The sequence below is a fragment of the Marmota marmota genome, unplaced genomic scaffold (assembly GCF_001458135.2).
Source record: "Marmota marmota marmota unplaced genomic scaffold, marMar, whole genome shotgun sequence".
Lineage (NCBI taxonomy): Eukaryota > Metazoa > Chordata > Mammalia > Rodentia > Sciuridae > Marmota > Marmota marmota.
In genome coordinates, this window is record NW_026000026.1 from 13,993,207 (window position 1) to 14,006,858 (window position 13,652).

Sequence of the window (13,652 nt, forward strand, 5' to 3'; positions counted from 1 at the left end):
GGCTGTCCCGCCGCTGCTGTCCCGCCCCGCCCCACCGCGGAGCCGCGGGCAGAGCCTCCCTTCCTGGCCCCGGTCACCTGAACTCGGGGGTCATGTACCAGGTCACGGAGCCAGACCTCAGACCTGACCTAGCCACCTACGACAGCGTAGTCAAGTGGCTTCAACTGAGCGCGCTATTGTCAAACAACTCACTTCTGGGGTCCTGGTACCTTGGGGTGGGGACTGCAACTTTGATGGTCAGCCGAGTCCAGGATTCCTGGGACCAGGGATCTGGATAGATGCCCCCAGCATCCCAATTAGGCCATCGCTCCATAGGGATGTCCCCAGGTCCTGGGAAGAGGCCGCCTTTCCTACACAATCATGTCCTGATCTGGCTTTCTGAACTCCCTTTCCCAGAGATCCACTGCCTTTCTGGGGAGATGATTATCTCTCACAGAGAAGGAAAGGCCAGAGCCTTCTAGAGCATGCCCCTAAAGGAAAATTTCACTAGGCACATAAATCACGAGTTCTGCATTCCGGCTTCCAAGGATGCTTGGAAAGGTTTCCTGCTAACCAAGTCCTCCACAGACCAATGAGGAACAGAAAGCAGAAGTGGGACGCACAGGACTCCTTTCTTAATTGAAGAGTTTTTCCCTCCCGCCTACTCCCCGTGGGCGGTGATCACCCTCAGCAAGTCACAAAATGGCCTTCTCCATTTGGTAGGAGAAGGGCCCAGGCATTTTGTTCCAGGCCTTGATATGAGGTTCCTGGTACAGGGTCCTCAGAAGAGCTCTTCAACCTTTCCCACACTCCTGACACGCCAGCCCTCCTCTGCCTATGTCTAGTGGGAATCAAGAATGGTCATGGCTGCCTCCTGGCCTGCTGGCTGCTTTCAGGACCTCACCTGGAAACACCAACAGGACTGGAAAGCCTGCTGGCCACCTCCTGTCAGAGACAAGGGCCAGGCAGAACTTAAAAGCCCTCAATTTCTGGCCTAGTTCCTGAAAAGTGGTCACTGAGAAAGAGTGTGGACATGGGGCTCTGTTAGGTCTTGTCTACTTGAGAAGTCACAGTAATGAGCCAGTTGTGAAGCGGTGGGTGGGTGAGGCTCTTTCAAGGTCCCAGGAGAAACTCTCCAGTTTGAACTGGAGAGTAGGTGAACTTACTTTCTGCCTCCCCAGGTCAGTTCTCCCCAGCAGGAGCACTGGGTTTGGCCTCTATGCCCTCTGGGTATATGAGGAGGGGGAAGGGAGTGTGCTTCTCTTGCCTTGATGACTGAAGAGAACTGGGTGATTCACAGGAGGAAGAGGGCTGGGCTCTGTTGGTCCTGCAGTGTCCTCCAGGAGGGGTCTGCTGGAGTGGTGGGCTCTTTGTTTCCTCTAGAGAAAGAGCTTGAGGCTGGGAATGTAGAACCTGAACTCGACATTCTTGAGGCCCCGAGTTCAATCGCTAGCAACACAACATGCAACACACACACACACACACACACAAAGGAAAGAGGGAAGGGAGGGAAAGTTAGGGAAAAGGAAGAGGGAAGGAGAGAAGAGGAAAGAAAAGAAAGAAGAGCTTAAAAACTCACTGTTACTAGGGTAACAGGGGTGGTGGGGACCCATCCAGACCTAGACTGTAGGATCAAATGCTAGAGTCCACACATTCTACAACACAGAAAACAGGAGGCTCCTGGTGAAAACACTTACTCCGGACTTAGCCTCTGCCACCTGGGCTGTGACACCAAGAGCCCTCACCCCTAACACTGCTTGGAAACACATTCAAGTTACAAGCCTTTCCATTTGTATGGCATTGAGAAGTCCGGGATGCTCCAAGGACTGTCAGGGCCTACAACATGGACATGTGACCCCAGCAGTCGCACAGAGCCCCCAGCTCAGAAGGGCCCCACATCAGGTGCAATGGGGTGAGGGAACCACCAAACTAGGTTCACTTTTCTCTGGGCCTGGTAAACAATGCAGCAGCCTGTGATAGCAGTGTTACCTGCCTGCCTACCCTGCGGTGGGGTCTGGCCTCTGTGTTCTCCCTCCTGCACCCTAAGGCTAAGTCACAAGGCATCATTTATCTGAGGAATCTCAGTGCTGGTAAGGGAAGGACATTTTCAGGCTGTAAGGAACAGGACATTCAACACTGACAAGTTGTGACCTGGTGGAGTTTCCCAAATAGAGAACTCAGTGATAGGAGGGCAGCTCAGGAGAGTAGGGCAGGGAGTCCCCACACTGAATCTGTGATTCTTCAGGCCAAGAGGAAGGAAGTGAGACTTGCTGTGACTCCCTCAATGTCTGCTTTGTCAGCCCCTTGTGACAGGCCAGTCACAGCAAAGCCCAGAACATCAAGACTCTTCCCCTCCAAGCTCAGCTCTGACTGGTAAATGCATGTCCACCTTCCTGCTCTGAGCAGCTGATTGACCACTGGGCCTTGGGTGGTCCTTTCAGCGAGGTTCCCAAGACTGCTCTGTTGTGGGGCAGCCACCAACCCATCGACTCAAATTTTGGTGTAGCTATTAGTGAAGGGTCTCAGTTCTCCGGAGGACACACGGATGAAGTGAGAAGGTCATTGGGACCAAGGTGGAGGAGGGCCATACTTAGAGAACCTGCTGGACAGGGCCTGTGGCTGCATTTATCCTTCCTGGAGGTTGAGTTGATGTCTAGGGCTCTCTCTCCCTTTAGGGCAGACTCACCTGCCTGGCAGCCTGGGGACTCCTGGAAATCTGAAAGGTGTGTTCTCACCTGACACCACTCAGGTGCCACTGAGGTTGCTTTGTGGATTGTGACTCATCTCATTTGGGTTGGAAGTGAGGAGGCCCAGGGCAGGGCTGTCACTCTGTACCCAGGAGGCCTGGCTTGCCTAAGCATTACTTCCAGCAGCCGTTCAGACGAGGCTGTTGTGCACTCTGCCTGCAGCTTAGCCTCTGCCAACAGACACTCAGGAGCTAGGTGTCTCCCAGAAACCACTATAAAGTTCTTTGCCTGAGAAACTGGCCACCTGCCCTGGATTTTTCTTTTCAGAGGTACCTGAGTCATTCTTGCTCCCAGCGGAGCTTAAGAGTAGAGGGCGGGGCCAATTCAGATATTCTGGAGGACTCTGCAATCATCTTTAGGCTTTGGTACAACCCTGTGTGTGTGTGTGTGTGTGGTGGCCACAGGGAGTGGGGGCAGTAAGATGCTATTGCTCCATTTCACAGGTGGGAAGACTGAGCCTTTAACGAGGTCAAAGGCCTACATTTAGCATGAGGTCTTAGGTACAGATTTGAATGTAGACTTTTTTTTTAAATATCCCATCAAGTTTTCTGGCAAACATGATCAGCAAGGCCAGACACAAAAGTCTATTCATTTCTAAAAATAAAGTTGATTTACCCCTCATCCTCAAAAAGAACAACACATGCATTTCATACGTAGGCCAGATCTAGCCCACCTTCAAGCCTAAGGAGGAGGATACAGATGAGTCTTAGTTCACTGTGGAGAGGCCTCAACATCTTTCCTCCCCTCTTCCTTTGCGCTCTGTTGTCTGGCTCCCACCAGCAGGCTGCAGACATTTCCTATTATTCCACATTCCTGAGTAGAGCCACATCCTGGATACGGCATTTGTTTTGATGGCTGCTGACAATGTTTGGTGGCCAGCTGGTTTTGCAGGGCATGATGGCTTCCTCACCAGAGCCTCTTCACTCCTCGGTCCCTGGCCAGAGCCTCAGGCCAGCTCCTAGACTCCTAGGAGGTGAAGGCCTTCTTGTGAACCTTCTGGATCCTGCCACCATCCCTGGGCACATGGTGCATCATGCCCTGGCCTGGTTGCACAGTGACCTGCTACACGCACACATGTGCCTGGAGTGGGGGTAGCTCCTTAGGGTCCCATTCATGAGGTGGGCCTTGTCATCAGCACCTGCAGCCTGGCATGGATGTGTGTGGCCCACTTACCTGTGAACTGTAATTCACCCGGTAGAATTTGTTTGCCCTCTAAAGTTGGGCTGTCGGCATGAATTTGTTGAGCATCTAGCATGTGCCAGACTTCTGTTTTCAGCTGTGGGATGCAGCAGTGAACAGGTCTCTGCCTGTGAGCAGCTTGCATTCTGCAGAGGGAGCAGGCAGAGGAGCTTGAAGAGTAGAAAGTACTTGGAAGTTGAGAAAACGGAGAATCCTAGTGACTGGGGCCTCTGGGGAGTTTGCTCTGGGATTGTTCTCTAGGTATCCTATGAGTTGGGATTGAATCATGAGGCCACAGCCATGGAATGAGCTGGAAGGATACTTCTTATGTAGAGGGAAGAGTACATAAGCAGACCTTGACATGTGAACATGTCTGGCAGATGTGATGACCCAGAGTCAGCTCATGGGGAGTCTCAGGAGGGTTGTCAGACAGCAGGCTGCAGGGATGGCAGCTGCTGCCCCTGGTGCATGGGTGCCAGACCTCTATTACCTGGCTGGGCCTTCACCCCTCTCTCTTGCTCCCTCGTCCGTTTCTCGCCTGTTCCTCGTCCGTCTCCTGGCTCAGATGTTTTCAAATCTCTGTCTCATGTGAAGGAACACATCGCCATATACAAGGTTTGGGTTGTCACTAGTTTCAGGGGGGCTTGTTGGGCTCTGGTGGCTGTGGGAAGGACAGCTTGGAAGGAGGCTAATTAGTGTGGCTATAGAGGGGACAGCCAATGTCCATGAAGCCATAGTATTGCTGAAGAGGTGAGAGCAAGGGCAGGATGCAGCCCAGAGGTGAGGTGAGGCCTGCCAGGAGCATCGAGGCTGCATGGCTGCCTGACTGGAGGCCATCTGGCCAGACTGCCTCCTGATGCCTCAAATTGACACCTCAGATTTGTCCCCCTGGATAAAGAGGTCTGAAGACTTGTCATCTGTGGTTGGCTCTGCCACATTAGCCTGAGGTTTTGGCAAGTCAGTTCCCTTCCTGGGTCTCTGTCTCTGTCTCTATCTCTGTGGTGGTAGTGATAATGGTGATGATGGGGTGGTGGTGGTGATGGTGGTGGTGGTGATGGTGGTGGTAGTGATAGTGATGATGATGTGATGTGGTGGTAGTGGTGATAATAGTGGTGGTGGTGTGCAGGCCAAACATGAGACAGATGGTGGCAGAGAAGTGCATGAAGTCCAGCAGGATGGAAAGCAAGTGCTCTTGTCACCCTCCAAACCCCTGGAGGGCCAGGCCCACACTTTGTGTTTTTCTAAGGAACATCAAGTCTCCCAAACAGCACTCTGCTAATATTTGCTTGACAAATGAATGAATTTCTGAGACTCACACAATAGACTTCTTGGACCCATGGAGCTTGCAGAATTATATATTTTTGTTTGATTTTGACTCCAGGTGCTCACAGGTATTATACTGATCTCTGTTGACACCACAGAACATTGCTTATCAGTAGTTGCACATCTTGGGAGATGGGAAAGAGATAATTGAGAGGGTCCATATTTTTGTCATCTTTGGGGTACAGCAGTTCAAAGGAAGTGGTGCATTGTGTGTGTGGTGGGTCATGTCTTCTCCTGTAAGTCAGAGTTGCACAGCTCAGGAGGCTGGTTTTCAAGCTGCCTAAGAGACAGCCAAGCATTTCCACAGTCTGGGGCTGCAGGATGGGCTGGGAAGATGAGTGGCCCAGTGAGCCCTGTGTGGTGTGGACACCATAGACATTTCAGCTGGACAAAGAGGTGGAGGACTTCTCCATGGAGCTGAGTAGCCTGGCTTAGCCCCTGTCCTCTTGAAGTTACTTATTCATCCTCCTAGAACTTTCTTTTTTCAGGAAGAGAACACACATGGAGGCAGAGTGCAACAAAGTAGAGCTCAGCTCATCTAGGGGGCTGCCCACACCCGCTGAGTCACTCATAATGGCCCCTCAGATGTCATTTTCTTGCTAAGACATTTGGAAAAATTTCTGCTTCTGAATCACAAGCAAACACTATAATTCAACAGTCTTCTCTGAGTTATTCAAGGAACTTCAATGCACTCAGAAGTAGAAGATCAGGGTGGGTGAACTCAATGAATTCTCTGAGTACTCTGTTTTTCTCCTAATTATATTTCCTTTGCCAAGTAGAGGATGCACCATCTGACCCCTGGGGACATCTTCTAGGGGAAGTCTGGAAGGGGCTGATGGGGGTTTCTGGGTGACACTTGGTTTTTCTTATCTTCATAGTTCTATTCCCATAATAGAACCAAGTGTCATCTAGGAAGAGGCCAATCTTCTTGTGGAGGCCGATTGCAGTAGCCCGCGGGAGGAGACGTGTCCAGGGCATGTGCGGCTGGCCCTGGCTTGCAGGTTTCTTGGCTTCTGCTTCTGAGTCACGTGCAAACACTGTAATTCAGCAACCCAGGTGTGCATGGTGCCCGGCATGTGTGTGTGGAGCTCTGCCCCGGCCCTCTGCCTTGTGGGCAATGCCTGGGGAAGCTCTGCTCTTGAGCAGTCAGTGCTACCCTGTCTTGGTTGTGGCCAGAAAACATCTGGGGGCAGAAAACAGTGGTGTCATTCATCAGAGATGGCCTGTTCTCATTATTTGACATAATTCAGGGCTGGGTGTCAGGTGCCTTCAGCCTGGCAGGGGAGCAGGCCTCGGGGGGATGTGTCCTGGAAAGGACTACTCCTCTGGGGCTGGGGTAAGGCACTAGGTAGTCACCACTTCGCTGGCTTGCAGCAGACTGGCAGTCACAGGAGGGCTCCTTCCTCAGGAGAACAGGTACCTTCACAAGAAGGGCAGAGGCAGGATGACTGCCTCACAGGTGGCTGCTTTCCCTACCTCAGCTGTGCTCAGGCTTTGTCACCCTGAATGCAGGAGCCTAGCCAGGAGGCAGTCCTGCCACAGGTGTGGGATGAACAGGCCTGTCTTCAAGTGAAGCCGAGGCTGGCTTGAAGTCTGGCAGCTGCCAGGTGTGCGGGGTCAGCTAGCATGCCCGGTCCTCACAGCTGACTGTGACTCGGGGACCCTTATCTAGTTTACAGATGGAAAAACCCAGGATAAGGGAGGAGATGGGCCCCTTCAGTGGCGGAACTGGGCTTCAGCCGGGGGACCTGCCAACTTCCCCGCCCCATCCTCTCTGCAGCCCAGTGTCCAAAGCTCAGCACCAGCCGAGACTGAACAAACACTGCCCGCAATACAGGAATCAAAGCAAACAGGGCTCCTCTCTTTTCTCCCTTTTGCCAACTGCCCCATTAACAGAAAAGCTTTTTAAGCTCCCATCTGGAAACCTGGCCTTTCCCTCCCTAAGCAAACGGAGAGACCAAGAGACGGAGAGGAATGCGCCGTGGGGAGGGGTGGGCAGCACACTGGGCCCTGCGCATACAGCCAAGAGTGAACACAGGGAGATCAAAACTGCCCTCCGGCCCAGCCCAGTGGTCCCTGCAGCGAGGCGGTATGCGGCCACACAGCCCCTTTCAGCAGCTCTGCCTCAGAGGCCGTGCCCATGTCTTCCCATAATAGCTCATTGAGGGCATTCCCTTCTGATCTACTCCTGATGGCCAGGTTTCTTGGATCAGTTTATACTTCCAGCCTAGATCATCTCTTAGGGAATGGCGCGAAAAGTCCTTGGGCGCTGTGTCCCCACCGGCCATCAGAAGGCCATACTCTTGTGTAAATACATTATTGGCTCTAAGAAAAGTTGCCATTCTGAACATCACTGCTCAAACTCACCCAGCTGCCAGTGTGCACTCAACAAACATTTACTGAGGCCCTGTTATGTATCAGGCACTTTGGGGACTCAAAGGTGACATGACACCGGCAGCTCCCCGGCTGGTAGGGAGATAAGGCACGTGTCTAAGCAGTTAGCAAACAGGAGAGCCCATGGTCATCCACTGGTCATTCAGTGCTCTGGTCCTGGGCACACAGAGGGGTCTCTGGAGAAGGAGCAGCCATGAGACCCTCATGGAGCTGTTTTTGGGCTTTGGAGGGTCTGGCAGGCAGGGGAGCCCCCTGAGAGGGACGAGTGGAGTAGCCTACCACTAGGGAGGCTTGGCATGGAGGACAGGCTAGCTTCTGAGGGTACTGAACTGTGCCTCTGTGTGTATTTCTTAATTTGTCAGGAATACAGAGGAACACAGATGGGTTTCTTCCTCCTGAGTTTACACGTTCTTCTCTTTACCTCTGGGTGGTGGGTGTCTGGACCAGAAGCATCCAAGAATCATGTGGTGATTCAGATTTGAGTAGAAAGAAATCTGAACCATACAGTCATGTTGCAAAAGTGCAAACTTTATACCTTGAAGAAATTCACCTTGCCGCCCTTGCTTTCCTGTGATCTCCAGGTTGAGGGCTTTATTACTGGGTCTGTGTTAGAGTGAGTTGCTGGCAGTGTCACGACCTGACCTTCAAGTGGTCCGCACTGTGGTCCCTCCTGGAAAGGAGGACTCCCACACACACACCCACTGTGCTGCGGTCAGAGTCACAGGACAGAAGGTGGGCGCAATATCATCCAGTAGTCAAGTCTGTGTCTGAATTTTGACAAGAGTCCTCAGAGTGGCCTTTGCCCTTCTGTGGGATGAAGCCAGGACCCATGGTGCTCTTAATGGACACTCTAAATCAATCTGGAGGACCACATGCTGGACCTGGCATGCTCAGATCAAATCCCCTGCTGCAGGTCTGGGCTGCTCCTCAGGTTCGGAGCCCAGATCCTTCTATGCCTGGATTAACCTCCTTTGAGAGTGAGAGGCTACTGCTCTTAGACTCCCTTATTGGTCACCTCCCTGTGTGGGCTCCTACCTGCACCTTGAGGCCCACGAGGCCTATGGGACATACACAGAGTACAGGGCTCAGGCTAGACACAGGGCAAAGGATGCACAGCTCCTGTATGGGCCCCTGAGAGCAAGTACTCCAGGTTTGGGCTCTGGTAAGGTCACTGATCTGGTTGGGACATGGAGGGACAGCCTCATGGACTTCTTACTTTGAATCCAATGTCACATTGTCCTGTGGGATGTTTTCCCAGGTCCTGTCATAGCACGGGGTTGTAAGGACCAAGGACTGGAAAGGGGCTGGGAGGACAGCTGGGGTCAGATTGGGAAAGGCCTTGAGGCCAAGCAGTGGCTCTGAACTTTCTCTCTCAATGGAGTTTTCTTGAGCTTCTAAGACCCACGTGTCACCTTCCAATGGTGGTCAAGTTCATCATCATTTTACTACATAAGTACTAATTATTTTTTCCATTAACAATAAAATTCAAAACTTAAATAATAAAAACCATCCCCCCACATTCCCTCGGATATTACCACATACCACAAGTGGTTTTCAAATCACTCCCTGGGAAATTCAGCCAAAGACGAGGTCAAGTGTTGAGTTCAGACAACTGATAACTTGCACAGGCAAGACCCTGTGCAGGTGGTCCCAGCCACCGCAGCAAGCTGGGAGCCTTGGCTATCATCATGCTCAGGCATCAGAGCTGGCACCAGTGCCCAGGCGCCACCAGGGCAAGGCCTGTGAGGTGCAGTTCAGGCACCACACAGAGGTGGCCCCCCATCTTGCACTCCTGCTCTGGGAAATGACTGGGCAATATTCTGTCAGGAAAGGAAGGACAACCCATCTGGAAGGTTGATAGGCAAAGAGCTGAGAGGGTTAGGGCTGGGCTGTGGACTGGACACACCCCTGGGCCAACTGCAAGGGTGGTCTGAAAGCTGGTCTCATCCCTGCAATGACCAAAGTCACAGCCGGCTCTCGCTGGTGAACAGTGGGTCTCCTGGAGTCTGAGCATCCCAAGAAGAGCTGATCCTTGGGTTCAAAGCAAGGATGCGGGAAATCGTGCACATTCAAATCGGCCAGTGTGGCAACCAGATTGGAGCCAAGGTAGGTAAAGGCTGACTGCTGACCAGGTCCCCCAGACCCATAAATACCCCAGCTGGCAGGGAGACAGTGTCCTTGCAGATGCAGGCACTTGCTGAGGATTTGGTTTATTAAACAGATCTTTAGTTACAGAGACACAGAAACTATTAAAGGCTGAGAGGATTAGTTTAACTAATGCTAATTTGGTCCACAATTTCATGTATGTAATTCCCGTCAGTCATTTCATTTATATATTTTTTTCTTTTGGTACTGGGGACTAGACACACTGAGCTACATCCCAGCCCCCTATCTTTTTGTTTGAGACAGGGTCTTACCAAGTTACTGAGTGCCTTGCTAAGTTGCTGAGACCCTTAAAACTTGGAATCCTCTTGCCTCAGCCTCCTGAGTTGTAAGGATTATAGGTATGACCACCACCATTTTACTTTTATCATCTTATTATTTCTAACAACAGTAATTTGTCTCAAATGAGGATTTTGAAATTTGTTGGGAAGTTTTTTAGACCTTATTGTTACAGTGTCTTTTCCCTCCCCTCCCATGTTCATGCTATTAGAAAAAATTGTTTTATTTAGTATGCAACAGGAAATTAAAGAGGTAAACCCAAAATAAAGTTTTTGTGTATAGTGGAAGAAATAATTAAAATACTTTCTTTGAGGTATGAGATATTTTATCATACCTAAAAGCTTTTTAACCCTCTTCCTTTTTGAGATTGCATAATATTCCATGATATAGATAGACCACATTTTGTCTATATATTCATCCATTAGTGAACACTTGGATTATTTCTCCTCTGCTCCTTCTGCTTAAATTTCTCTACAAAATACCTGATTCATTTGGCTAAAACCAAAAAGACAGGTGTTTCAGCTCAAGATCTCCAATCCTCATTGTAGTATAAACAACTGGACTCTGCAACACCCAGATAACTTGTTCTCTTTGCTATTTTGAAATCACTTCTACCAGGTGCACACCTATAATCCCAGCATTTTAGGAGGCTGAAGTAGGATTGAAAGTTTGAGGACACCCTTGGTAGCTTAGTAAGACCCTGTCTCAAAAGAAAGCCCCAAAGGACTGGGGTATAGCTCAGTGGTAGAGGGGTAGTCTAGCATATGTGAGGCCCTATGTTCAATCCCTAGTAGTCCAAAAAGAAAATTACTTTTACTACAATGAATTGCATTAAAAGTAAGATTTTAAAACACTTCCATTAGGAGGTCTTACTTTTTACAGAGCAGCATTTCTCACAATAGCCAAAAGGCAGAAATAATCCAAATGTTCACTGATGGATGAATGTATAGATGAAATGTAGTCTATCCATATCATGGAATATTATGCAGTCTCAAAAAGTAAGAGGGTTAAAAGCTTTTAGGTAAAATACACATCCCACAAAGTGAACAGTTAAGAAAACAATTCCTGGTACAGTTCTGTAGTATTAAGTATCTTCATATTATTGTGTATCCAAACTCCAAAATGTTTTTCATTTTATAGAACTGAAACTCTGTCCCTATTAAACACTAACTCTGTTCCTATTAAACCCATTTCCCTCCAGGCTCCGGGAGCCAATGTTCTACTTTCTGCCTCTGTGAATCTGACCACTCTTATTTAGATGGAACCATCTAGTATTCGTCCTTTCGTGACTGGCTTATTTCACGCAGCATCAACATCCTCAATCTTTACCAGTTTTGATCATCATCTCTGCATGGGCTGACCCTCGGGTTGTCCCACCTCTTAGCTATTTTGAGAAAGGTTGCTATGAATTCAGGTCTGTAAGTGCAGGTCTTTTAAACTGAGGGCAGGGAATTTTACAGCTGGAATACTAGTTATGGTCCTTCCATGCCACAGTGACAAGACATTCATAGCTAACACAGAAATGGGGAGCCCCCTGCTCTGACATTGCAAGATAACATGGAGAGAGGCCCTGGAGAGGAAGTGCATGGTGGAGATAGGGTAAGCTCTTGGCCTGGGTGGTGCTGCCCAGTGGTTAGAATCCAACAGTGACTTCTTACTTGGGGCTGTAAAGACTTTAAGACACATTCAATTGTGGTGTCTCAGAACTTCAGTGTATTCACTCTTTCACTCCCAGGACCATGACATAATTTACTATAAAATAGAGCCTATTTAATTTTTATTTATAGCCTATTTTAAGACCATGACTGGAGTCAAGGTGTCATTTACAAACTTAGTTGGGAAAACACCCTTGAGGAGGTCTTGACAAATGAGTATGTTTTGATTGCACTTTAACACATGCTTTTCCAGGTCATCAAAGGGGCCACCTAGTAATGGCTTCCATATTGAGAACAGGGTATGTAGCTACATCGACAAATACTATACATGTGATTGGAAGGGCAGAATGATCCATAGCTGCAAGACAACAGCTAATGCATAATTTTGAATCACATGCATGCCTGATCATCAAAAATGCATATTACTTAAAATTGTGCACAAGGTCCTGGTTATGCACTTTTGGGAAAACTTCATGAAAGAAATCTCCAAAGTGAAATGAGATATTATTGTGAAATTTGATAAGAATTCAGTTCATTTTCACTTAATGGAATCCACACTTGAGTAACTCAGAGCACTACAAGGTGAAAGTAGAGACATGTTGTCTGATGTGAAATTATGAAGCAATGTGTCCAACAGCCTGGATTTATTTATTTATTTATTTATGGTACCAGGGATTGAACCCAGCGATGCTTAACCGTTGAGCCACATCCCCAGTCCTTTTTTTTTTTTTTTAAAGAGATTTGTTTTTAAAGAGAGAGAGAGAGAGAGAGAGAGAGAGAGAGATAGTTTTAATATTTATTTTTTTTTAGTTTTCAGCAGGCACAACATCTTTGTCTGTATGTGGTGCTGAGGATCGAGCCTGGGCCGCACGCATGCCAGGCGAGCGAGCTACCGCTTGAGCCACATCCCCAGCCCATCCTTTTTGTTTTTTAATATAATTTTTTAAATTGTAGTTGGATAACTTTATTTTGTTTATTTATTTTTATGTGGTGCTGAGGATTGAACCCAGTGCCTCACAGGTGTGAGGCAAGTGCTCTACTGCTGAGCCACAACCCCAGCCTCATCCCCTTTCCTTTTTATTTATTTATTTTTGAGACAGGGTCTTGCTAAGTTGCGAGGTGGGCTTTGAACATATTGTTCTCCTGCCTCAGCCTCTGCAATTTCAGGTGTGGCCACCACGACTAGCAATAGCCTGAATTTAATAGAACAATCCAATTTAGTATTTTATGTGTTTGATATTTTACTGCAGGAGTTCAAGATGGCATAAAATTCAAAAATATTCATATTTATACTTAGTACAGGCAAAAACCAAGAAATTCCCTGGTCATTTATGAATTGGTCATTTATGAAAAGGGTTAGGTTGACCAAGGGAAACAAGCCCAAGAGCTCCATTTCTTTCTGATGCCCTCTTGGCCTTCACAGATCCTTGTCTATACTGACTTAACCCTGCTCCTACTTTCAGTTCTGGGAGGTGATTGGTGAGGAACATGGGATCGACTGTGCTGGGAGTGACCTTGGGGCATCTGCTTTGCAGCTGGAAAGAATCAGCGTGTACTACAACGAAGCCTACGGTAGGGCTGGTGGGCTGCAGTTGGTGGTGGCCCAACAACCAGGAAGCAGACAGAAGAGGAGCAAAGGCTTTGGGAATCCAAGCATCAAATGAGTGTTGTCCCACCTGGAGCAGGCAGACAGGCAGGCAGCTGAATCTCCAGAGTGGGGTCCCCACCCCTGTTCAAGAGGCAGGACTGGAGAGGAACTCACCCAGACCACAAGCAGATTAAGTAGCTCCTTTCCAAAAAAGGGAAATTTACAAACAAAAATTTACAAAAATGTTGGTAAACGATAGAATCATCCAGATTGGAAGGAGCAATACAACAAACAAAGATGAGAAATGTTTTTTTTTTTTTTTCCTTGTTTGTGTGTGTGTGTGGG

The 13,652-nt window shown here is 48.8% G+C and overlaps 2 protein-coding genes across 5 annotated transcripts in view; one reads left to right on the forward strand and one right to left on the reverse strand.

The window, feature by feature from the left end:
- Ctsz (cathepsin Z) overlaps positions 1-13,652 on the reverse strand; it is a 23,502-nt gene that overhangs the window by 8,234 nt on the left and 1,616 nt on the right. Inside the window, exon 2 of the mRNA XM_048810538.1 lies at positions 8,658-8,680. Within this exon, the coding sequence (XP_048666495.1) occupies positions 8,658-8,680 (23 nt within the window). The remainder of the gene's footprint in view (positions 1-8,657; positions 8,681-13,652) is intronic.
- Tubb1 (tubulin beta 1 class VI) overlaps positions 9,464-13,652 on the forward strand; it is a 7,784-nt gene continuing 3,595 nt past the window's right edge. Inside the window, exons 1-3 of one of the 4 annotated variants that reach the window (XM_048810891.1) lie at positions 9,464-9,728; positions 11,266-11,663; positions 13,183-13,291. In XM_048810891.1, coding sequence (XP_048666848.1) covers positions 11,622-11,663; positions 13,183-13,291 — 151 coding nt within the window. In that variant the 5' untranslated portion in view covers positions 9,464-9,728; positions 11,266-11,621. Of the gene's footprint in view, positions 9,729-10,081; positions 10,127-11,080; positions 11,664-13,182; positions 13,292-13,652 lie in introns of those variants that run through there. The other 3 variants (XM_015480128.2, XM_048810893.1, XM_048810892.1) reach the window with 3 other exon arrangements.